Raw genomic sequence first — 25,916 nt, 5'->3', positions numbered from 1 at the left:
GTGTAATTTGTTCATGAATAAATAAATAAACTGTATATTGCAATATTCTAACTGTGTTCAAGAAGATGACGATCTTCTTATGTTTAAGTTTACTATTTCAAGGTGACGATCTTGACAATAGTTGACCAAGTGTCAAGATTGACTACATTAAGTTGTTGTCCCAGACTGTGCCGGATATCTTGATCCTAAAGTATGTGATCATCTCATGATTGACTTCTTAAGTGATTGTCCCGGACTGAGCCGGATATCATGATATTGAGTTTATTGTCATGACAAGACTATATTAAATGTTGTCCCGAATTGTGTCGGAAGTCACGACAGAATATGCTCCCAAGAAAATTACTTAGATCCACTCCTGCTAAGAGGGAGTGTTAAGATATAGCCCTCGTGAATCTAACTGATGGTAAATCGGTTATTATCTGGAGAGTGATATATTAACAGAGCATACAGTTCGGAAATTAAACATAAACAAACTAATTGTTATGAACGGTTGCCTCCGTAGGGGCATGTCCCTACGTAGGCAACCTTTCCTCTTGTATTTAAACCGGATTCAATGATGGAGACGATCAATAACTCACAGCAATCAGTCTTCCAGAATCGCTGTCATTATTCTTCGATCCATATTTCACAACATAAAAACACCTGTTGAATTACATATTGAATTAATTGTTAATAACACTTTTTAAATATGAAATAGGCCTTATAATAGTTTTTAATTTGGTTTTTTCAAAATAAAGTGATAGGGTCCAACTTAAAATATTATAATGATAATTTCCCTTAATTTATCCCTTATCCTATGGGAAATAAAGAATAGGCGACAAATCCTGAATTAATTCCTTTAGTTTTGAAAAGGGGACAGGACAGCAGCAATCTTTTTATTAGGATTGTAACTGTTACTTTAGTCCCTTCCTTGTCCATTCTTTTCTTGGATGTAGCTCTCTCATTCTTGTCCTTTCTCAGGGGTTTTCCTCTCTTGTATGCTGATGTTTTTGTACTTCATTAATACAATTATCTTTTATAAAGAAAACTACCATCTGAAATAAACCCTATTTATGGGTCTTGCCTGGGCACATTGAGCATTCTGATATTCCATGGACCATGTGTTAAAAAGACATGGTTTCATGTGAGGTTCCTATGGTTTACTCTTCTAATTTTTTTAAGGTCTTCAGTAATATATCCAGGGTTAACAATGCATGAAACTATGACTATCACATAGATCCGTGCTATTTTTTTCTGGTCTTTTTCTCTTTTTGACTTAAGTGGGTATTCTAAAGGTTTGTTGCACATTGTCTCAGCTGCTTTTGGCTTGCTGTAGTGGTTTTAGATTTGGTCATTGGCTATGAAATTGAACCCCATAAAATATTTACCATTCCTTATCAACAGTTGGTCATTTTTCCTTTTCTTTTGGTATAAATTGTTTGTATCTTTTAGATCAGAGGAGTGAGGTACATTAGGAGCTTCCTAGACCTCCCAAAAGCCTTCAATATTCAATGAGAATGGCTGATTTAGAGCCTAGATGGGGTTAGAATCACTGATTTGTGACATCCTCTACAACTTCAATCTTTCATGCACATTGGAATTTGTCATCTATGTTCAATGTGATATATGCAGGAGAGGTATTTGGGAAACGTTTTGTGTTGGTTTTCTTAGTCTTGTTTCCCTGTGATCATATTTTCTTGCCCGGTCTTCCTCATATTCTTCTTGTAGTGGAAAGGTGGGGCATATTCTAGCAAGATATCCATGATCATGATATATCTGATACCTGAAGGATTATTCTTGTAGTTAATAGGCTGTTCCCATTTCACCCATTCTGTATCTACAGAATCTTATTGGGAAGAATTTACTCTAGATCAAAGGTGATGCATACTAGTGTAGTATAGTCACCTATTATATTTCCTATCTAATACATCACAAATTCGTGTCAGTACTGACTTGGAAGAAGGTGAAGCCTAACTCAAATGGGAGAGATGATTGCAAGATCATTTGTAATTTTGTAGATTTGAATGCTGAAGATCATTGGCCTCACTTTCTTATGAACCAAGGTTCTCCCTTGGAAAGCCTGATCATTTTCTTGCTTGGAGCTGAAGACCGCAACAAAAGATCCCTTATCCATCACCATAATAATTATTAATCTAGAATATTTCCAGTTTTCATTTATCCAGGATACAATCCACAAATCTGTAAATTAAAGGCAATTCTTTGAGAAGTGGCAACTTCTGGATAATTTCATTAATAGAAAATTGAACCTTCAGAGGGTTTTCTAATCTCATGTACCAGCCATTCTCCTTTTTGGAGAGGAAGGATTGCGCAATCTGGGCATGCTGCTGCATAAAACAGAATATTCTCTCTGCAAATGGCAGGGGTGTCTTTATAAATTGCAGATGTGAAATTCTGGGAAGGCTGGGTTTTAGAGGAGGCCATGGTTCCCCTCTTTGTGAGGGGCTTGGACTGTAAGGCATGGGTCCAGGCTTGTATATGGTATTTCTAAATTCCAAAAGGATTGTGGATTTTTCATTGCAACTTGTTTTATTTTTGTGTGTAAGTGATTCTGATGCGTCTATAAGCATGTGTTCGTTCTTGTTGGACATGAAACAATCACATAACTAAGGTCGATTAATTATAGTATTGCAGATTTGTATATTAATGTTTTTAATGGAGTATCAATGTGCATGATGTAATATAATTTATTGATTTCAAAAACTGTCCTTTTCGGGACCAGGAAAAGATGGATTTGTTAAATATTGCTATACATGCCAGTTCTTATTACAATGGATTTATAGATGCTAGTTCTTAATACAATGTATTGTAATTCAGGCTGGTACAAGGACAATTGAAGTGGAGTTGACGACAGTCTCAAGTAATTACCATGTGGAATTGAATCCTAGTGATGTGGGTTTCCAAGATAAATATGTTGTTCAAGAGATTATCAAAGAAATGGCAAAGAGTAGGCCCATCGATATAAATGGAAATAAGGGTTACAAAGGTATTTACCTCAGTCTTGCTATTTCTTGTCTGGCTCAGTACTGGTATGATGATGTACCATGATAACAAACAGATGAAACCAAAGCTACAATAACTTGAAATTTTTAGTTAGGGTAAAGGCAAAGGTACTATTCCAGTTGGTTGTCATTGTACCGGGAAATTAAAATTTAAAACCTTATAAAAGAGCCTGAAATTTATAGGGAATCACAGTAGACAAGTCAGATGTATAACTTGTGCATGTTGAGTATGTTAGGAATGATGCAAAGCAGAAACTTATTATAATTCACATTTGCAGTTTCATTTTGCTTCCTATGTTTCTTCTCTCCCTTTGACCTCTTTTTGGATAGAATGCAAGATTGAGAATATTCTTTGATGAAGGGTAAGAAGTAGAGCTTACAGAGTTAAGAAGATTGAAACAGAACTAATAGGTTCTTTTATTTATTGTAGCATTATTTTGATTCTGGAACATAGATCATTGAGGATTTTTATTTGCTGGCAGTATTGGTTCTCAATGAGGTTGACAAGCTTTCTAAAGAAGCTCAACACTCTCTTCGACGGACAATGGAGCTGTATAGTGGAGTCTGCCGAATAATTTTATGTTGTAATAGTGCATCAAAAGTTATTGAAGCGGTTAGGTCTCGTTGTTTAAATGTTCGCATCAATGCACCATCAAAAGAGCTGGCAAGTTTAGAGGAAGCTTATAATTCAAGTTATTAATAACAGATTGTTTATATATTGTGCTTCAGCAATAGTTATATTTGTAATCATGATTTGCAAATTGAAAAGAGTGAAGATTGCAGTACTTTCTCACTGATCTTTTCCTGTATATTTCAAAATTTAAACGTTATTTGATTATTCTCATTAATTACTTGCATGTATTTTTTACGTGATTGATCTATTTTTTGTTTTTTGGTTCAGATAATTGAAGTATTGGAGTATATTGCAAAGAAAGAAGGACTACAACTTCCTATAGGATTTGCAGGTCGTATAGCCATACAATCTGAGAGAAACTTAAGAAGAGCAATACTTTGCTTTGAGACTTGCAGAGTGCAACAGTAATACCCTTTCTGGTTACTTCTTTGTGTAGTTATGCATTTATTATACCTTAGGTTAAGCTTACTGAGGTAACTTGTTTACTTAGGTTTAGTTATGTTTGTTGTTTTTGGATTGTGTGGTATTATTGCCTTCCGTTGGTGTTACACTTCCTCTTTTGGAGAGTATGGTGTCATCTCATTCCTTGGAGTTGCACTTTGTGGAGAGTGAATTGTCATCCTCTCGTCACACTTTCTATAAATGCAAATTTATTTCATAAATGGAATAGCCAAGTTTTGTTCATTGCTTTTTGTATCTATGTCATTTCTTTGAGCAACTAGGTTATTGAAAACAGCTTTAAGGCATTTGTTCTTGGGAAGATATTTCATGATTATCCAAAATCTTACAACTACCTTATCATTTTTGGATAATTATAGCCATTTCCTACACTTGTTTGTCTTTATTCTGGTTTGTCATGTATCATTTTGTTTTCTCAATAATTATTGGAATCTTTTAAGTCAACTTAAAAGTTTTGTTAACCAGGTATCCTTTCACCGATAACCAACCTGTGCAACCAATGGACTGGGAACAGTACATTTCTGAGATAGCTTCAGATATTGTGAATGAACAGAGCCCCAAAAGGTTAGTAGCTAGATGGAATATGGGTCTCAGAGGACATTCATTTGGTATGGTATGTTATAAAGGAAATATGAATTTCAGTAGCTTGTTCACATTCTATATATAGCTTTATGTTCCATGGCTGAATTTGACTGCATACTCAACCACAGTTTTTCCTCAGTTTACATTCTTTAATCCTATGGCCGAATTTTATTGTATAGATGGGAATGGGCTTTACACTGATGTTTTGTGAACACAGGAGGAGAGTGCATAACACTTGGGCCTTTTTTATCCTGTTGAGTGAATGGTGTAGGGTGTTTACCTCACTGGGTAAACAGGGAGAATACAGAAATTGAACAGCAATGTACAATGCAAATATAAAAGAAGTACCAGAATAAGCTTTCCATTAATGTCAAAGGATGTTCACATTATATCCATCGTCAACATTACCTGTCCTCCAACACCCGAAGATGGTACAATATATGACAGCTGAAGGGGTGCGACACAACCATCGCGACTCCAACTACCTACCCGTCGGCTAACTAACTGACCGCCGTAACTCATTATTACCGACGACAACATAAACATAATATACCAACATAACATAATGATTATTCCCGTCAACATCATCCCCCCCAAGAAAAGAAGTCGACTCCGACGACTTAATACAAAATAGAGATGAACGGCAGGAACTACTGACGCCAGTCGGGCCCGGATCTTATACACTTGCTGCGTCCTCGCCTGAAAACCTTTTTTGCTACCAGCCGATGCTCAAGTGCGGATTTCACCAATATTGCTTCCTTTGCCATCACAGTCCTCCTGTGCCTAACCCAAACTTGTCTACAAAACACGTTTTTCAGTCTCAGCTTCCACCAACTGCTACTCAATTGATATTGTCTCCCTAGCCAATTTGTCCTCGATAGCCACCCGTGCTGCTCTCCCGGCATCCCGTGCTGCTCTCTCGGCATCCAACTCCTGGGTAAGCTGAACTAAGTCTCACGCGACTAGTGCCTCCAACCTGGTGGTCAGCTCCTCCCGAGCCCTCTATGCATCCACCACGGCAACCTCATGTCCCGCCGAGACATAGTCCGAGTTCCTCAAAGCGTACCAGTCATGCCTGGAGGTGGCCACAATCCGCTGGCACAGATACTAGGAGACACCTGAAATCCTCCATCACACTCCCTAAAGGCTAAAAACTGAACTGAATAACTCCCTGGTGTCATACAACTGTGCGGACCTGCAATGCCTTCCCTCAAACTCTGTTTGTTCGCAACCTCCAAATCCGTCTCCCTCTACGGCTTATTCTTCCCCGCCAATGCTTAGCTGCAGGCTTCTTTCTCACAAGACGGACAACCACAACACTTCCTGTGGTCTTCTGTAGCTCAAAATAAACTGGGGGTCTGGGGGCAACGCCCCCAGCGGGGTCGAGGGGCAGCGCCCCTCGCGGGGTCTGGGGCAGCGCCCCAGCGGGGTCGAGGGGCAGCGCCCCCGCGGGGTCGAGGGGCAGCGCCCCTCGCGGGGTCCTGGGGCACATCATTTCTATGATATTTTATGATGTCAAAACCCTTCTTCTACACTCCAATATTTTCAGTGTCTAGGCTTCAGACTCCAGCAAATCATTTTAAATCTGGCCGTCATTGTTTTTTTTTTTTTTTTTTAAGGCACTGTAATGTCCCCGATGGCACCCTGGCCATATTTTCAGTTGTCTAGAGAGTCTTCGGCTCGGGTCCCCTGTCTCTGGGATCGCCCTTCATCCTTCTCGGTTTTTCTCGCCCAAAAGTCTCCTGCTTTTGTCCCATGCCTCTCGAGTTGCTTGCCCGGCCTCTTAGGTCCCCTTCCATCCTCTCGGGTCCCCCTCCGGGCTCTCGAGTGTCTGTCTGGCCTCTCGGGTCCCTTGCGCGCTTCGCGTGGTAAGGTTTCAATTTGTACCCGTTGGTGGCCAATCTATTTTCACTGGTCATTGAAAGACCTGGAACCACAAATTCTACAAGGACCACGACCTCCTTCCCGTACATAAGAAGAAGAAGGATAATAAAGATTTTGAAGGCTGCGGCCTTACACACAGGGTTCCAATCGGTGCCGACACTCTTCGGATTATTTACGTCACCAGGGTTTGGGGCGTCTCCCTTCCAATATTCTTTGTATTCCGGCAGGTACACCTCTGTTGGTTGCTCTGGTTCCTCTACTTCGAGCCTGTAGCTTTGGAACATTTCGTAATCCTCCATTTGCCAGTGGAAGAGTCCGTTAGTCGAGCATACCTCATCTTCAGAACATCCCTCCAATTCTAGCACCCCTTCACTGTTCGGCTCCATCGCGTTCTTGCCCTTACTTTCATCGGGACCCCCTTCCCCTTTATTAGAGTCCTCCGAGTCGGAAGAGGCGAGCTCTTCGCCGACATTTTGGGTGTGTAGGTCAATGGTATATTTTCGCCCTCCCTTCTCCATGGAAAGTGTATTTTTCTTCCAGTTGTGGTTTACCCTTGCGTTGATCAACCACACTCTCCCCAGGATGGCGTCATAGCCTTTCTTCTTCGAGGGAATAACCACGAAATCTAACAAGAATGGTTGCGTACCAATTGTCACTTGCTGGGCCATCAACAGGCCGAGTGGCTTAATGCCGTGTTGGTCCGCTCCCACCAGGTTGAATGTGGGTGGCCACAGGGTGGGCTTCCCCAGCCGCTTCCATGTTTCTTCTGGTAGTACATTCACCCCAGATCCACCATCCACAATGGTGTCCTTCAGAATGGTCCCACGGATACCCATTTCTACCACAGCTGGGTGTCTACCACTGCTCAAGGCTAGTAACATCGGGTCAGTCGAAGGGCTGACCGAAACCTCCACCTGTGGTGTACTCTTCGAAGCGGTGGCGGGAACCCCTACCTGTGGTGCACTCGACGATGCGGTGGCGGGAACCCGTACCTGTGGGGCACTCGATGCTGCGGTGCTTTGCACATTGGTGCGGATGGCAGTCCTCAATTGTGGCATAGAGTCTAGAAGGTCTTTTACCTTTATCGGCACCTCCATCTGCAAGATTTGCCCAATGATGTTATTTTCCGCTTCCGTACGGGATGATGTACTCGCCACCTCGTTGTCTTGTCGTTCGGTCGTCATCTCACGTTCAATATTGGCCTTTGCCTCCCGTAATCTCTCCTTCTCCATACGGGGGTCGGGATAAGTGGTTTTTTTCATTTGGGCGCGGTGATCGCCAGTACTTCTTTCTCACCAGTCTTCTCAGCCTTCTCAATGTTGAGGAGATTAACCCCTGCCTGTGGGCAATTTGCGTCCTCATGGTCGCCTGGCCCACACCAACGGCAGAGGTGCTGAGGGGTGGCTTCCTTCGTGCAATCACGGGCGAAGTGCCCCCACTGATTACAGGCCCTACATTGGATAATTGGCCGGCCCTTGGCGTCATACTGGAGACGGCTTCCGTTATTGTTCGTATTGTTATTATTACCTCTTCCTCGCCTGTTGTTTCGATAGTCGCCAGACGAGGCGTTGTTGCTCGCAGGCTGGGACGTGTCGGCTGACGCAGATGGTTCTGTAAAGAGAACTTGTTGGTTACGGGTCCTCATATTGTACGGACACTCCTTGGTAAGGTGTCCGACAATCTGGCAAATATCACAAAATGCTTTTTTCGGACAAGACCCCTTGGTGTGTCCGTCGGTACGGCAGTCCGTGCACCATAACTCCCCTTCGTCGCCCTTGCTTGTGCTTCCTTTGGTTGCCTTTATCTCTCTCATCATTCGCTCCATATCTTTCTGGAGAGCCCGTACCTTCCGATTAGAGTCGTCATCACTGCTATCACTTTTGTCAAAAGAGGAATCATCCTTCGACGAGGATTTATTTTTCTTCTTCTTGGATGTCTTCTGTTCACTTTCTAAATCCATTGCCCTGTTATAGGCGTCGGAATATGAAGAGGGAGGTACTATCTTCATTTTTCGTCTAAGGGATTTCTTTAGACCTTACACGAACCACTGTTTTTTCAGTCCGTCTGCCGGCTGGTTCTCCATCTTTCCTAGCAGCTCTTTGAGCCGCCGGCTGTAGGTTCGAACAGTCTCGTCCTTCCTCTGTTTCATGCCGTAGATTTCGGCTACGATCTCATTATCGTCTCTTAGGAGACGAAACTCTGCTTGAAATTCCTTCTTCAAGTCTGCCCATGTGCTAATCTTAGCCTTATCCGTATCCGAAAACCAGTCGATGGCTACGCCCCTCAGGGTTGCGGGAAACTGTGTTACCCACTCATCCTCATCGGTAACACCATTTGCTCCCCAAATTGTTCCACAAGTGCGACAGTGGCGGACAGGGTCTTCTTTCCCATCCCCATGGAACTTTGGAAGTTTTTGTTTTTGTGCCATGCCTTGTCTTTTTACTACTGGTGGCTGTTGTCCTACTCCGGATGGGTCAGATCCTATAAGGGGGGCTTGACCGCCGTGCCCCGGTGTCCCTCCGACACTCCTGGCAGCCCCGGTGTCTTCTCCCTCTTCTGCCTCCTCCCCACTCCTTGGAGTTTTCCTAGCCTCTGGTGTGTGTGGCAAGTCCCTCAAATCCCTCAACTGAGTTTTGGTACACTCTATCCTATGGCGGGTTTCCGCAAGTAACTCCTCCCGACTTCGTGGGTGGCCGCTGGCCTCACCGTCACCTTCGGAGCGTTCCTCCTCTCTTCGCTTATACCTCTGTCGCCTTTCCGCTTGCTGTTCAAGGATCAAGGCACGTTGGGCTACTGCACGTTCATCTATATATTGTTGCTTATTTTTGTCTTTATTCAGTGTATTGGGCATTAATTCCCAGACCGCTTTCTATATACTTAATGACATAAAAAGTAGAACACTTTTATTCATTCATAACGTGGAAGACAAGTTTATGCCAACAATATGACATAATTATTACAATAAGTGTTCTTTATTCCGTCTCGTATGGCTCACGGTTCAAATGCCCCTGACCTGGCGCCATCTCGTTCTGCTTCCCGTTCCTCGTACTGTTGCAAAATTTCTTGGCGTCGCTCTTCCTGGGCAATCTCCTCCAGGCGAGCTTGTTGTGCCAACGATGCTTGTGCTAGCAATCGGGGGAGATGGTTCATCAACCGATTTACCTCCGGACTCACTTCCAACGCTGTCCACACGGCACTTAGTGGGACTTCCGCCTCCGCCGCCTCTCGTCGCACGTAGGTCTGAATGGCTACTTGGAGTAGAATTGAAAATTCTCTCGTCGCGGTGTCTTCTCCTACGTAAAGTTCTGTTTGGGCATCGTCGATCTCCGGTTCACCTCACCAACGGGTAGGCCCATTGTGTCTGTGTGCCATCCGTGTCTCCGTGTCTCCTGTTCCCGAGTTCGTGTCGGCAACGGCGCCAAATGTTTACCTCACTAGGTAAACAGGAAGAATACAGAAACCGAACAGCAATGCACAATGCAATCACAAAGGAAGTACCAGAATAAGCTTTCCATTAATGTCAAAGGATGTTCACATTATATCCGTCGTCAACATTACCTGTCCTCCAACACCCGGAGATGGTACAATATATGACAGCCGAAGGGGTGCGACACAACCATCGCGACTCCAACTACCTACCCGTCGGCTAACTAACTGACCGCCGTAACTCATTATTACCGACGACAACATAAACATAATATACCAACATAACATAATGATTATTCCCGTCAACATAGGGTTTCAAATGTTAGGGCCTATCATCCATCTAGCTTCTGTTCATTTTGTTGTGCCTTGAAGATTACCGAGCTAACAGGAACGAACTTACCAGACTATGGAGACAGGAAGGACTTTTGAGCTGACGCATCTCCTGTGCCTTCTTGTACTTCTCTATCTATGGGAATCCTGTTCATGTAGAAATCTACTGATTGTACATGGAATGGTACCTAGTTAATGATAAGAATTTCAAAGTGATCTAGCTTCTTGAAATTTATTCCCTGGTTACAAAATTGCTTGACACATGACATCAATAGTTCAGCATTTGATAGGAGGGAGGGGAAATTACTTGGAATTTAGCGTCCACATTTATGCTAGATAGCAGGCCAATGTAGTCACCATTTCAGTTAGAAGAACTTGTCATTCTCCTTCAAGAAAGACAGAAACTGCATAATTTAGATCTGAAACCTGTTTTGCTTAAGTCTTTGGGTATGTCAGTTGAATATCATGATACTTGAAGGCTGTAAGTGGAAGTTCAACTATTTATAGGTCATAACTGTTTAATGCTAGGGAGTCGTGGTAAGCTGTCAATTATCTGGTGATTTACTTCATTACATGAGAAAGGAAAAAAATTTTAACATCTCTTATTTCTTATGTTGTTTCTAAGTGATACATGATATAGAAAACCATATTCATTTGGTACTAGTAACTAGTAAACTTGAAACTCATTTCTACTTTGCTTTTGTAGGCTTTTTATGGTCCGGGGAAAGATATATGATCTTCTTGTGAATTGCATTCCTCCTGAAGTAGTTTTAAAGGTGATCCTTTAAAGTTCAGAAGCTATCTTAGAGCTTTACTTATTCAAACTATTTGTTTTATTCATAAAGTTGTTGGAGCAAAGTTGAATATTTATTAATTTTATAAGAATTTGTTCAATATCTATGATCTTTTCTAATTGGAATTCATATGAATCTTCAAGTAGAGATTGGTGTTTGAATTGATGAAGAAGTTGGACTCCGAATTGAAACATGAAGTTTGCCACTGGGCTGCTTATTATGTGAGTATTGTTATTGCTTAACTTGTAGTATTGCATTGCCCTGGTTTTTGGATTTGACTTGACCTTTCATGATTGCTTTTGATGAATAAGGTGCCACTAGCTATTGAGAAGAAAAGATGCCACTAGCTAAGCATTATTTTAACATTAGAAGTTTTCTAATTATATTTCTACTTGCAGGAACACAGGATGCACCTTGGACAGAAGGCAATATTTCACATAGAAGGTACCATACTGTTAGTCAGTGACTTTCTATGAAGTAATGACTTTCCTTTATTATGCATGTATCATCTCTCATTTCCTTCAATTTTTCGAGTTCAAGTTGGGGCATTTCTTGTGGTTGTCACCTCATAGTTGTGGCAATTGCATGTGTTCTCCTGTAATGTATCTTGATTTCAAGGCTTAATTTGCCATCTAGAAAAATTTATTTAGTTCATTGCTGTGTAGCCCAAAATGCCTTTGCCATCTTGTGGTTGGCAAATTACTTCCAGTCCTAGAAACAACAATATAGGTATGTGAATTTTAGTCAGAATTGCCCCTGTGGGAATCAAAGATACAAGAAACCTTTCTGATAGCACCATAAGCATTCTAGCTCCATTTCGTGCACTTTCCTATTGTCTCAAAATGTTTGCAGTGTGTTTTGAAATTGGTTTTGCTGCTGCACATCTTTAAAATTTTTTTTGGGGCCTTTTTCCTTATCAACTATTTGAACCACTAAGGGAAACTAAACTTATACCATTAAATTAGTAGAGAACAAAAAGAAAGAGACAAGGAATAGAAACGGGGAGACGAAAAAAGATCAATAACTGGAGGAAAGATTGCAGAGGAGAGGGAATAACAGAAAATGATATTTTTCTATTTTAGCAATTTTTAAGTTGAGAGAAGTGAAGAGAGCTGGATGGGGAACCCTTTAATTGGCATTTGTGAGGTGGAATTTGATTCCTTAGATTGTGGTCTTGTGTTGAAAAAGGAAATTGTTAAGAGCATTGCTCATCTTCCAGGCTTGGATTTTAGATGGAGTATACCTTCACAGTTCATCACTCTCAAATTGTGAATGTTTTGAGTTCAACTGCACGATTAGGTTTTGAGAGAGTTAGAAGTGAGATATCCATGAATAATGTTCATTATTTTGGTCAAGAAGAGGCCTATACCATATTTTGAAAATATGTGGACATAGCAGCCCAAAAAATTGACTTGGAGTTGGGACAAGACAAAAAATAAACATAATTACATGATAAAAATCAGAAATTAATGCATTTAGGGGACACAAAGCTCTTCAATGATCATCAATCTAATAATTTGAGCATTACATATGTCATTTTGACTTCAAACATTCAAAATTTGAAAATTGGAAATTTTTGTAATGTCCCTTTTCTAGCAGAATAATTTATGATTTGCTGTTAGCCTATTTTCTCCTGGTCCCGTAGGCTAACCGGGACACATAAGGGATCCAGGGGATATTTGGCCTAGGCATTCCCAGTTTCAGGCCAATCCAAGTTAATTTGATATGGTTTTGAAAACTTACTATTTTTAGTAAGTCAGCCGACATGGGCGGAGACTTAGCATTCAGTGCATTTTTGGATGACATTAGTGTCGGTGGTAATTGTTGAATGCCAGCTAAAGATTTCAATTCGATCTTGAGTTATTTATTATTTAATGATAAAGTTTAAATTATAAAGTTAAATTAAATATTTAACTTTATTCTTTATAAAGTGGGACTTTAAAGCTAAGTGTTTAAATATTAAATGTCCCCTTTCGTTAAAATTACATGAGCAACTTAATGTGGGGAATATAATATTAAAATAAAAGGTGTTTTCTAATATCCCACATTGCCTGTGAGATGAATAGACCTCTTGGAGAAAAGAATAAATAGGGGTTATGAGAGCTGGTCATGCATGCTTTGGATGAGATTAATGTTATATTGTTGGATTTCTTGGAAATCTGATTATTGGGTCTGGAGGATGAAATCCCTCTATGCTAACATTCTCTTCACTGTTGAAAGACAGTCAGGAGGATTTGAAATCAAGTTGATTCGAGGAAGATACCTTGCTGCTACAGTACTGTGCTACAGTGACACAGCTACAGTAGCGCAGCTACAGTACTTGCTATATTGCTGGTGATTGGCATCATTTGGTGAGATTATTCAAGCCATACAAGTCTGAGATGGATTAGAAAGGAGCTGTGCCTGGTTGACAGCAAACTTAGAGTGCCGTACAGTCTTACTGGAGCTGCTGCAGGTCTGAAAATTAGTTATGACAGTGAACTGATATGAAGCTGCACACGATGGGAATGGGGCCGTACAGTGCTGGGATGTGAAGGCAAGGGTTCAATATTGCCGTTGGAGTATTCTGCGAACATTGCAAGTCTGGGTCAGTGTCTTGGTATGCAAACTTAATGTATATTTCCCTATATTTGAAGGTACTGAAGTAATCTGCTGTTAATGACTTTCCATGGCCCATGGTGTTGAAATAGAAGACATATTTTGTTAATATTCTTGATGTTAATATAGAAATCTGCAATACTATTATTTGTGTTTATTTAAACTGCTGTACCTTTCCAAGAAACTATAACTCAGTAACCAGCTTGCAAGCAAATTGTTTGACAAAATTACATTGAGGGAAAGGGCACAATATTTGGTTTAGAACAGGGGGTGATCTTACAGTGGTATCAGAGCAGAAAATCCTGCCATCCTGAAGGGTTGAACATGAACAAACAGTGATATGACTGATTGGAGTGTACAACCATTATTGCATCATTACAACACATAGAGAAACAAGGCTTTGCTTAATACCGGACAAGAGGAACAGAGTTGCAGAAGATCACAATACTAATCAGAATATTAACAATATGGGTTAAAGAAGGGATCTAGGTGAGGAGATATTCTTTTATATGATGGAACAATTCATTCAGGAGCAGCAACAGGCAGATCAGAGAGCACAGGAACAGAACCAGCGGATGGACTTCTTGTTACAAATGATGGCTAGGCAATTGGGTGTCAATGTTAATGCTAATGTTGGAGGTGGAAACAATGGTGGGAACAATGAAGCTTATAATGGTGGACAAAATGGAATTGGGCAAAATGGAAATGGGGGTAACGGAGGAAGAAATGTGGACGACAACTTTGGACATGTAGCTCAACCCACTAGAATGGTGAGCTCTAGACCTCTTCTATCTACCTTCCCACCAAGGGCACCGACACAACTTGCGAATGAGCTTCAGATCACTAATTTACAAGATCAGTTTAGAAGAGATTGGGAGAGTGGACCAGATTTTCAGGCAGCTATATCCTTGCGAGATTACATTGATGTGAGGATGAGACATTTGCCTCATGCCGAAGACAGGAACCAAAATTTTGAATTATGGAAGAAAGTAGGGAAGTTGACTCTACCATATTTTGATGCTTCAGGGAAGACCACAACACGAGCTTGGGTTCAGAAGGTGGACACATATCTTCAGCTTAACCCTATGTCGAAAGAAGAAGCTATCAAATACGCGGCGGTACACCTTGATGGCATTGCACATGAGTGGTAGCACCATGGTATGGTTACTATGGGGCATGACCAGATTACCTCTTATGTGGAATTTACCGAGAGGTTAATTGAGAGATTTGACAAAAAGGACTTGTTGGTGTTTGTTTTATCATCTACCAAACATTAGAATAAAATACCACAAGGATACTCTATCCTCTCCTGAAAAACCACCGCTTATGCTAAGATTGCGAGAAGATCATATGGCGATTCCAAGGTCTATATGTGCAAACAAGCGACTTTAGTGGGATAGCTTCTTGGTTAGTGTATGCTGAAAATCTCAAGGGGAACTTACGCTTATCAACTGGTATCATTCACAAGCTAGACTTAGGCGAATTTATCAATGATTGCTCTTTGTTTTTTGATTTTTTGATTTAGGACTTCAAAAAAAGATAAAAGAGGATAGGGTTTAGGAATTCTAACTAAATCTAGGAACTCAAGAGATAGTATAGACTGGGTGAAACTAATAACAATACTTTGTTTCGCCACACTTGGGACAACTACGCAAAGTACGTGCAATCTTCTAGGATTGTGCTTATGATTTTCACACTTAGGAATAGTACCAACAATTGAACAATATTATTCCAAGTAGAAGTTAAACATCCACATTAAAGCTCAGGCTAACTTTACACATTGAAAGGAAATCATCCATCCGAAGAAAGTATGAGCAAAATCTCACCAATCTATACTATCAAATCTATCATTCATCTAACTTCAAAGCAAATAACTTAAGCAAATTTAATCTAAGTGTTGAAGGGAATATGCAACCATGCAACCATTTAGCAATAAAAAGATTTCAAGACAATACTGATAATGAACTTTTATTACTCAAATAGCTCTAAGCAACAATTTCATAAATCTCTCCACGAATAATGAAACAAGAGAGTGGGTTTATATAGAGTTTTGAAACCAGAATGGAAGGCCACTATCGATCTAAGATCAACGGTCAAGATTAAGACAACCTAACCCTAGATAAAGTTTCCTAAAACAAAAAACAAGATCAACTGCAAATGGGGCAAGTGGCACGAGATGCTAATTTTTAGGATTGCACCCCTTTCTGATGTTCGATGAACTTGGACACAATTTGGTCAACCTCCTCCATTGTGACATGTGGCAACATGTTGATCCTGAATTCTAACTCTTCCAAGTCATCTGCACTTAGAGCAAAGGTGATTCCTAGTCCAGTTCTTGTTTATGAAAAGCATCTTTGATGGACAGGAGGTTCGATGCCTTAGCCAAATTGCTCTTCAAGATTGGTCAAGTGATGGCAAAGAAGATGTCTTGTGTTTTGACCTTCAGATTCTCCAACTGCATATCCCTTTCTCGGATAGTTTCTTTCCCAAGTATCTTTGCAACTATAAGGAAAATCTTGTCTTGAATTGTCTTTATCTATCCTTCTATTCTATCAGCATCAACTTTCACCTTGTCCAGTGCCAACTATTGAAGTCATAGGCAGCCCCTACTTCAATTATCTTTCCATCAACCAATTGCTGTGGTGAGACTCCTTTCAGCTCTCTTAGGCATGGGATATTTCTATCTTGAATATCCTGGAAGTTAGCCCACACTTCTGCCTGTTACAAGCTAGGGTTGTTGTTGCACCAAAAGATCGACCTGCCAATGCCCGATACAACCACTAGACTTATAGAATCCACTGGAGGTTGCTAAACCATGTCGCAAATCCCCGCGAGGGACGCTGGCCCACTGCCAACAATCCCCCTCCCAGAGTCACTCGCTGCGGCCTATGTGATTCGAACCTGCGACCAAGCTCTAATACCATTTGTTACAAGCTAAGGTTGCCGTTGTACCAAAAGATTGACTTGTCAATGCCCCATACAACCACTAGACTTATAGAATCCACCGGAGGTTGTTAAACCATGTCGCGAATCCCTGCGAGGGACGCTGGCCCACTGCCAACACTGCCATGTTCTCAATCCTGGAAAGTAAAGATGACGTTTGTTCATATGCAGATGATATTCCTTCCATAAACGCGGCTACTTCTTCCCTTATATTTTCCATCCAATCTTTAGTCTCTCTGGCTGTCACTGCTTCTTCCTTAGAACCTATGACTACCTGCTATAAATTCAAAAGTGGGAGATCCTCTGGATTTGCTTGATCAAGTGGCTTAGTAGTCAAATTTTGAATATATTCTTTCAAGCACTCAACTTCTTTCTTATATTCTTTCTTCTTTTCTGTTTCTTTGTCTAGCTTTGCGTTCATGGAAGCATCTGAATTGTCTAAGTCCTTTACTTGAGTCTTTGTGCTTGGGCCAAGTCAAAGGTGGTAATCTCATACTCATGGGGACCAATATCTCCCTTTGCCTTGTTTACCTCTAGCACTGCAATTTGTACTATTCTGCATCCTGTTTCATCTCTTTGAATGGTGGAAAATCTTTTGGCTGGTTTCTTTACTGTAGTTTTCTCTAACTTGGCTAAGAAATCAGCTATGTCTTTTTCTTCTTGTTCTTCTACTACTTGTGTGTTTATTTTCAACCTTTCCTTTAGCTAATCAGGGACAATGGGCTGCTCAATACCTTCTACTTCTTGGTTGCCTTCCATTTCTTGGTTGTGCGCAATACCTCAGAGAGTGGAAATCATTCCTTCTTGAAACTCTTCCTCTTCAATATCCATTTCATTTTTTGAGTCCAGGATTTTTGTGCCAGTAGGAGACAGTGGTTGCTCATCCTCTTGATGGATTGATTCTGCTTTCTCCTCATGAATTGGAGAAGGAATCCTTACTTCAGCCAATGATTCATCAACAGTTAGTATATATTTTTCATTCTTGGATGTGGCAGAATGAGATGGTTCTAGCCTTTGTTTCTTCTGAGCAGGTTCTTTATTCTCAACTACCTTCCCCTTTCTTTTGGCACTTTCACTTGGTCTGACACTTTGAGTTGTTTCTCCATTTGAAGAATATCCTTATGCTGCTCCCATCAGATTATAAGTCAAATTTATATTTTTCCGTTTCAGCCTGTGACACTGCTGATCAACCCACCACTTGGTATACTGCATAACTGGCCGCGTCAAGGTGGTCAAGTTTGCATGGTCAGGTCTTGACCATTTGATAGGAGAAAGAGGTGCATGCTCATCAAAGCCACGCTGAGTATGTTCTCCGTTATCTTCTAACTGATTTGGCACGAGAAAAGGTTCAGTTACTCTGATGAAATTTATTGACAGTGGGAACATAACCTTTTCCCGATTTCATACTCATCAACAACATTTGTCCAAAAATCTTCTATATCTACTTTATGTCTAAATATTTCTCCATTGATTGATTCAATATTTGCCGTGGGGATCAAAGTTTGCCCTGGATTGGTAGAAGGTAAAGGGGTACCATTGCATCTCCAATCTAGTTGTTTCGGCTGCTTGTGTTGAAGGACAAGATTCTCTAACATGTTTCCAATAAAGAATGGAAAAGAGATAGCAGCCTTCTGCCTTATTCTTTTGAGGCTCTGATATGTTTCCAACTGTCTGAGAACTTCCAATAGGACCATTCCTGTTGGTTGGATAGATTGGCAATCGGTAAGGACGACCAGTGAAACCTTGGATTTTGATATAAGTAAACTTTGTAAACTGGATAAACCAGGATCCATACTTGCTGATTAGATTTTTTGATTCAGGATAAAGTCTCTCACGAGTTCCTCTTTGCAATGTTCTTGTGACGTACATCAAGAATGCATCATAGGCTCGATAACTCTTCTCCTTAAGCTGCAGCTGAGGATAACAATGATATGATTGGAATTCAGTCTCACTAGCTCCTACTGTGCCTTTGCGAATCAGCTCTGAATATCTGTAAGTTGCAGCCAGTAGATAGATTATGTAAGAACTCATGTAGAATGTCTTCGTCCTCTCCAAGTTCATCAACTGTTCATGAAGGTTGTCACTGATTATGTGAGACCAGTGGAATAACTTGGTTCTTGAGGTGATTTCATCTATGAAATAATACATCCATGTTTGAAATGGTGCACCTTTAGGGTTGCCCATTATTTTGTTCAATAGTAGGATGATATCACCATACTCCTTGAAGTAAGGACGCGGTAGATGCTTTGGCACTTTCCCCTGAGGTCTTTTCTTCTCTAACCAAGACTTGTTAACATTCATCCTCTCGGCTTGCTCCTTAGTTTTATATGAAGCCTTACTATGGCTTGGTATACCAAATCGCTCCCGAATGGATAATTCTAACAGATTAGCCAGGACTCTTCCATCTGGTGCAATTATCTCCTTGGATTGTGCGTTATAGTGCAAAGCACATTCAACTATCAGTTCAACACACTGCTTGGCTGGTGGAAATCCAGCTGCTTGGACAATTTTCATTTTGCATCATCTTGCGAGCAATAGGTGTAGGAATGTGTCCATCATGTCCATATTTTTTTTTTTATTGAATTCCTCAATATCCACATGCTCGAGGTCTGTGTCAGTGATGTTCATCCATTTGGATTTGATCTTGGACTTCAATTGCACTCCTTGCTGGCGAACTTCATTGGTGCTTGCAAAAACACATGAAAACTAATATTATTTTCAGATTTAAGTCTGATTTTTAATCCTCTTTTCTGAAAATTTCACTTTCAGCCTATTAAAAGGTTAAGTTTATGTGAAAAAGCAGATTGAAAGTGAAGGATTTGGTCAAGAAATTGATAAAAATAAGACAAATAGGTGAGGAAATTTAGTCAGATTGAGTTTTTGAATCCTCCTTATGATTGAAATTTACCTCTGATTCTAAAAATCTGTCTTATAATCAGAAAAGGGTGCTTAATTTCTAGACCTCCAACACTTAGAAGAATCTACTTATGGAAAATTCTTCTTTAAAAATCCAAAATTCCCAAAACTCGAGAGAAAACTTCTCTTCAATGCTCTCCAAATTCTCAACCTGATTAATGAATTGTGAAATGAATTGGTTGAAAATATATAGAGTTTAGGGTTCTTAAATTAGAAGTTTTTATTTTTTGTTTTTTAAATTATTTTATTATTTTTTTGTATTTTTTTGTTTGAAGTCTTTCAAAAATGGGAAGTTTTATTTTCTCTCAAAATTTCATCTTTATCAAGGAATCTTCTAGAACTTTCTTTTAATTTAAAAGATCCTTGAATTTTTGAAAATATTTCGAAGTCTTGAAAATTATTTCATTAAAATAACCTTTTATTTGGGAAAACAATTTTAATTTTCTTCATGCGACAAATTTATTTTCCAACTTGTGTGCTTGTTTGATTTCATGTGAATTTGTCAAAATTTGTCTTTCCTCTTGGAAGGAGCTTGCTTTAAAACATTTTCGCCCTGGTCCCTTGGTGAGGGACAGGAGCAATCTTGCCTTTTGTCCTTGGTCCTTGTCTTCCAAATCGCCAATTCATGTTGGGGGTAAACAAATAATCTTCATTTGTCCTTCCAATGCATGTTTCACTCGCCTTCTCAAGGCAAAATTAGCTCATCCAAGGATTTTCGCCCTGGTCCTTCAGTGAAGGACAGGAGCGATTTTTGCTCTTGAGCCTAGGATCGTTGATTCTTGGGGTCAATTCTTTGCTCACCATCTTCTTAAAGACATTTTTGACTTTGCACAACCTTGCCTTGACGTGGTCTTGGAAGGAAATGATTGATTTTAGGAAAAATCGCCTTGGTCCTCCAGTGAAGGACAGGAGCGCTCTTTAGCTTATTGCACACATTCATGATCGCATCAACTTCCAATTACCTTCAAGGCAAAAAACGTCATTCCTTATTCCATCTTGAGTGTTGGAAACGAAAGTGGCACTCTAAAATTAGGCATATTTGAAGATTTCGCTCTGGTCCCTTGGTGAGGGACAGGAGCGCCCTAGCCATTTTTCATCAAGCTTTGTGGTCTTTGCAACTTCGTTCTTCCTTGAAGCATTTCCAATATCATCGCCATCTTGTGCCTTGGCCTGGATACGTCCAAATTTGGAGGGGAAGACCTGATAATGTGTTTTTCGCCCTGGTCCCTGGGAGAGGGACAGGAGCGCCTTGGCCATTATGAGCTTACTTGCGTTTTGCTAACTTTCAAAATTATCTTCAATGGAGTGATTACGCCTTCCTTCCTTCATCTCAAACTTGAAACTCGCTTTACCTTTGCCAAGAATTTGTCTCTTGAGAAAATTGCTCTGGTCCCTTGGAGAGGGACAGGAGCTTCCTTTGAAAATCGCTCTGGTCCCTTGGAGAGGGACAGGAGCGCCTACTGGAACTTGGGTTGATTTTCTCCTTCATAGGCCACTCAAGTTATATTCAACGAATAAAACATACTTCTCTTGACCTCCTCAAATCGCGAAATCACTTAAATCTTGTGAGGACAATGCAAATTAGGAACTCAAGCTCCAGTCCATCAGTGAGGGACAGGAGCGCCTTTTGTCCTCAAGGCCAAATCTTTACAATTTTCATCTCAAATTTCCTTTGTTGGGGAAGATACCATCATTTTGCAAGCTATGAACAAGAGCCCAAATCCAAAAAATGTCCAAGAAGGTGTGTTTGAAGAAAATCGCTCTGGTCCCTTGGAGAGGGACAGGAGCGATTTGTCTTGCTAGGCTAAAAAGTTCAACCTTTCATTGCTAACGACTAAGTCTGGATACTCCATTATGCTCATTTCATCCTTCATTGCGTCCTTGATGCTTCAGTTCGATCAACCAAGGCCAAAAATGATCCAAGTAAGCCATTTCGCCTTGGTCCTTTAGTGAAGGACAGGAGCGATTTGGTCTTAATCCCTCAAAATTTATCATTTTCGAGTCTTCAAAATCTTCAAAATCTTCAATTTACGTCCAATTGTATCCCCTGGCGACCCTGCACAAAACAATTAAAACAAGTCAATAATCAATATGCATCAACTAACATTTTCGCCCTGGTCCCTGAGAGAGGGACAGGAGCGATTTTGCCCTTATAAGCCAAAATATCCAAAATTTAGGTCTTCAAATCACTTCATCATGCAGGGTTAGGTCGTCTTCAAGTCCAGGAATTAGTTATCTTGCTTCCAAAATTTGGTCAAAGTTTACCTAGACAAAAATGCACAACTCCATCATTAAGATGCCTATACTTAGGCAAAATTTGAATTTGCCCTCAAAATCCTGACTGGACCCATCCTGAGACATTCTTGACTTTCTGGCAGGCTCATCCTATTTCAAAATTGCAACCTTCGGGAGGATGCTTGATAATCTTTCAAAATTTGACTGGACTTCGGCTTGAAAATATCAAAAAAAGAAACCCCTAAGGCTTAACCCTAGTCCAGACGACTCACTCACTTACTCAAAACCCTAAAAGCAGAGAGAAGAACAGGCAAAACAAAAGCAAAAAGAGGGGGTCCCCATTTTAATGGGGCGATGTGTGAAATGGTCACAACAATACCCCGATAGCATATTAATGCCCGATAACAAATAGCATTACATATGCTATCGGGTTAATACCCCGATAGCATATTAATGCCAATTCATAAATAAATCGACTTTAATATGCTATCGGGTTATTAGCCCGATAGCATTTAGATCGACGCTTAACTATGTTAAGCAAGTCGTCGATCTAATCCATCTTTATCCAATGCCAATATCATAATCATGATCAATGTTACAATCTGATAAACATATTCAGTTCGGAAAGCATAAATCAGATAATCTAATAGCATAGATGAATAAACCATAACAGAATAAAGGAGATTAACGGGTTAGAGAAGTCTTATCTTGCAGAAGCTACTAATGCATTAACATATGGAAGGGCGAACTTTCCACATTTTCGGACAAATTTCAGTTGTATTCCTTATGGCAGATTTGGATTACCTTCTTCTTGATCAAGACAAATTTTAGAAGGCTTGGAATATGCTAAGAACATATTACTTTGTCTTTGTGCTCATAAAAGCTCCAATCTGCTATCCTTTAATTCGCTATCCATGATGAATATGGATGAGTCTTGGACAAGTTCAAACCTTGCTGTTTGTGGCAAGTTTCATGCGAATTTGCTGGTCTTCTTTGAGTATGGCGAATTCTAAGTTTGATAAAACAATCTTGTCTGCCTTCTAAACCCCATCTCCAAGGTGAACTTTACTGGCTGATCATGAATCTGATTGTTTCTCCATGACTTGTGCGAATTTATTCATATCAGTTTGATCTTCTGTGAACATGGCGAACCCTAAGACATGCTTGATTTCTTATTTCCATGGCGGACTTTACTGTTTCTGATCAAGAATTTGTTTATCTGATCAAGTCTTTTATGTTTGGAAGCTGCTTTCTTTGCTTATCCTTAGCGAATTTTGGAAGGAGTTCGTGCTGCAATTTCTGCTCTCTCAGAATATGCGAACTTTGATAGGAAAAAAGAAGTGTCAATGAAATAAAACCTTGTCTTATAGCTTCTTCAGCGGCTTCTAGAAGCTTTATTGCTTTGTGTTTTATTTGCTCTTCAAGAAATTCGAACCCTTTGCTTTCTTCTAGAAGAATTCCTTCAATCAAACTTTAGAAAGCTTTATTAATTCCTTCTAGAATGCAAACTCTTGTAGGAGAGTTGTCTTTGTTTTATCTAAGGAAAGAGCTTCTGGATTTGATTGTGTAATCAACGTTTCGGATCACACTCCGTGATCCATCATCAAGATAAATGAGAATGCAAGGAGATGAAAGATAGCAGGTTGCAGACTAAGGTAGAATATAAAGAGAGAGGAGAGCGTGGGTTGGCACGGAGACCAAAGATAGAAGGGGCAACAAAAAGCAGAAAGGAAAAAATAATAAATAAATCAATGAAATTCCAAAGGAGAAGACAAGAAAGAATAAAAAGCAAAGAAAGAGAAGTAAAATGAAAACTAAATAATAAAAAGTAAAACTAAAATAAGAGATAAAAATAAATAAAAACCCAATAAAGATAAAAGATAAAAATAAAAAAGAAAAAGGAAGGAAAAAAGAAAAACAAAGGACAAATGATAAGAAGAGAAACACAAAATAAGAAAAAAGGGGGGCAAGCCTATAAGCCAAAGAATTAATACAAACAGGCTGGCAGGAAAACCAGCTCTGATACCACTGTAATATCCCCCTTAATGTTTTCCAAACCTTTTCCACAATTACATTTAACACAACACTTTTTATGGTTAGGAAATGAAAACCAAATACTGCTGAACATACCCTCCACTTTCTGATCATTGAGAGCCCAATCTGGAACGGTGAGAGCATACAGTGACGAGGGGATCATTAGATGCCAATAACTGAAAATGATTACAATCTTCAGGGGGCAAACCAGCCCCTTCCGCTTATACAGAAGGATATTGTAAACAATGCAATCACTTGGCGGTAAATTGGCCAAGGACAAAACCAAGAACTAAAGAGTGCAATCACTCAATCGCTTGTTCAGCGGAAGGACTAGAAATGAAATTCAAATCAACTCTACCTCTTGTGTAGCGGGAGGACAGTATTACAATATCCAAAATAGGCAGCAAAGCCAACCTCTTCCACTTATGCAATGGGATTTAAAGCAATAATCCAATCAGATGGCTGTTAGTAGTACTAACCAACTTACAATGCATAATATGGATTACAAACTAAGAGAAAATCACTATTCCAAGATAGGTGGCATAGCCAACCTCTTCCACTTATGTAGTGGGACAAGAAAGAACAATAAGAACTGTTGTTAGTACTACTACCAGCATTACAATATGAATCATAGAAGTAAAGAATGGAGGACCAATAGTTGCAAATAATAACCAAGCTCCTTCTTTCCACACCAATAAACTTACACACCCCAAAATCAACTCCCAACACCGAAAAGCTCAAGGCACACCAAGAAATCTCTTCACACAACCAACTACAAATTCTGAAATTAACAATAACACACTGAAAACACGCAGACCAGCAAGCTACAAACACACTAAAATGCTCACAACTTCCCCAAATCAACTCCGAATTGCACCAAATCAAAAGCAAATGAGAGATATAACACAGACAACACAAATAGAACCTCAAACCTGCACCACCAACACCACAAACAATCAGCACGCAACCCGAGGCAGCAATGAAAAAGACCTCCCAGCTGAAAAAGTTCGATTTGCAACAATAACTCCAAATCAGCAAACTTGCAGCTATAAATTGGTAGACCTCATCGCCTTGGTAGTAGGAAACTTCAGAGCCAATACCCAGAACGATATAATGAACAAGCAGGGAGATATGAACAAAAGATCGCTTCAGCCACACCAAAAACTAGCAACACTGAAATCCACACCACACTGAAAATGTGAAAATGCACACTGAAATCGAACCACACATTCAGAAGATCCAATCACAGCTAGGAGTGATGTCTCACACTTGAAGTCTGTCAAGAACCCTAGGAGGTATTCACCCTCGAAGATTGTCTGGAGTCAATCTGATAGCGTAATGGTGTAAATTGTCTGAGATATCAAAACAAGAGCCCAACACTTTTATATATAACTTTTTGGAGCCCCAAATTCAAATTCAACTCCCTCCAAATTGCCATGAAATGAAATGAAATGGCATTATACTTGGGCGTCCAAACCAAAATAACTTTAACTTGGCAAAAATCATATTTTCCCCCTTAGTGGCTGCCCAAATAATCAACCATCAAATGTAATGTAAAGTTGTAATTCTTTTTAATAAAAAATACCTCCATGGGCACCCAGACTTAGGGAATAAAACATTAATCTATCCTCAAAGTGGTCATCTAAAGCATAAACGACATCACCATATAAATCAAATGTATCGTTTTTAATTCAATCCCTTATCTCTCCATAGTGGCATCAAAATATTCAACCATAGGCTAAAGTTCTGCTAAATATTTACAAAATGTGATGCCAAATTAACACAATTAATTCAACAATAGAATATGACACCAAAATAAAATATTAACTTAAGTCATTTAAATGATAAATGACTATGTCCAATGAACTGCACTCTGGCACCCCATTATGAAGGTAAAATATTTTGCCAAATAGACTTAGGATAAAAATGTTATTTTCTATTTTTTTTCCCTAAGTCGTCCATCCATAACATAATCAAATATTAAAACCTTATGCCTAAGGTAGTAATATAATAAAAATACCTTCACCTGAAATACTGATTATTGCCAAATTGAGCCGGGAACTAAAATGCTAGAAATTACCA

General features: G+C 39.9%; 1 protein-coding gene across 4 annotated transcripts in view; it reads left to right on the top strand.

Moving 5' to 3' along the window:
- The window catches only part of LOC131070913 (replication factor C subunit 3), a 155,662-nt gene that overhangs the window by 87,715 nt on the left and 42,031 nt on the right, over window positions 1–25,916 (top strand). For 3 of the 4 annotated variants that reach the window (XM_058006594.2, XM_058006596.2, XM_058006595.2), the window contains 7 exons: window positions 2,815–2,983; window positions 3,482–3,663; window positions 3,901–4,037; window positions 4,558–4,656; window positions 11,021–11,090; window positions 11,255–11,329; window positions 11,507–11,552. In XM_058006594.2, coding sequence (XP_057862577.2) covers window positions 2,815–2,983; window positions 3,482–3,663; window positions 3,901–4,037; window positions 4,558–4,656; window positions 11,021–11,090; window positions 11,255–11,329; window positions 11,507–11,552 — 778 coding nt within the window. The remainder of the gene's footprint in view (window positions 1–2,814; window positions 2,984–3,481; window positions 3,664–3,900; window positions 4,038–4,557; window positions 4,657–11,020; window positions 11,091–11,254; window positions 11,330–11,506; window positions 11,553–25,916) is intronic. The other variant, XM_058006597.2, reaches the window with a different exon arrangement.

The sequence above is a fragment of the Cryptomeria japonica genome, chromosome 1, assembly GCF_030272615.1.
Source record: "Cryptomeria japonica chromosome 1, Sugi_1.0, whole genome shotgun sequence".
NCBI classification, from domain to species: Eukaryota; Viridiplantae; Streptophyta; class Pinopsida; order Cupressales; family Cupressaceae; genus Cryptomeria; species Cryptomeria japonica.
Note: the sequence above shows the minus strand (reverse complement) of the source record. Positions and strands in the feature narration are given on the sequence as shown.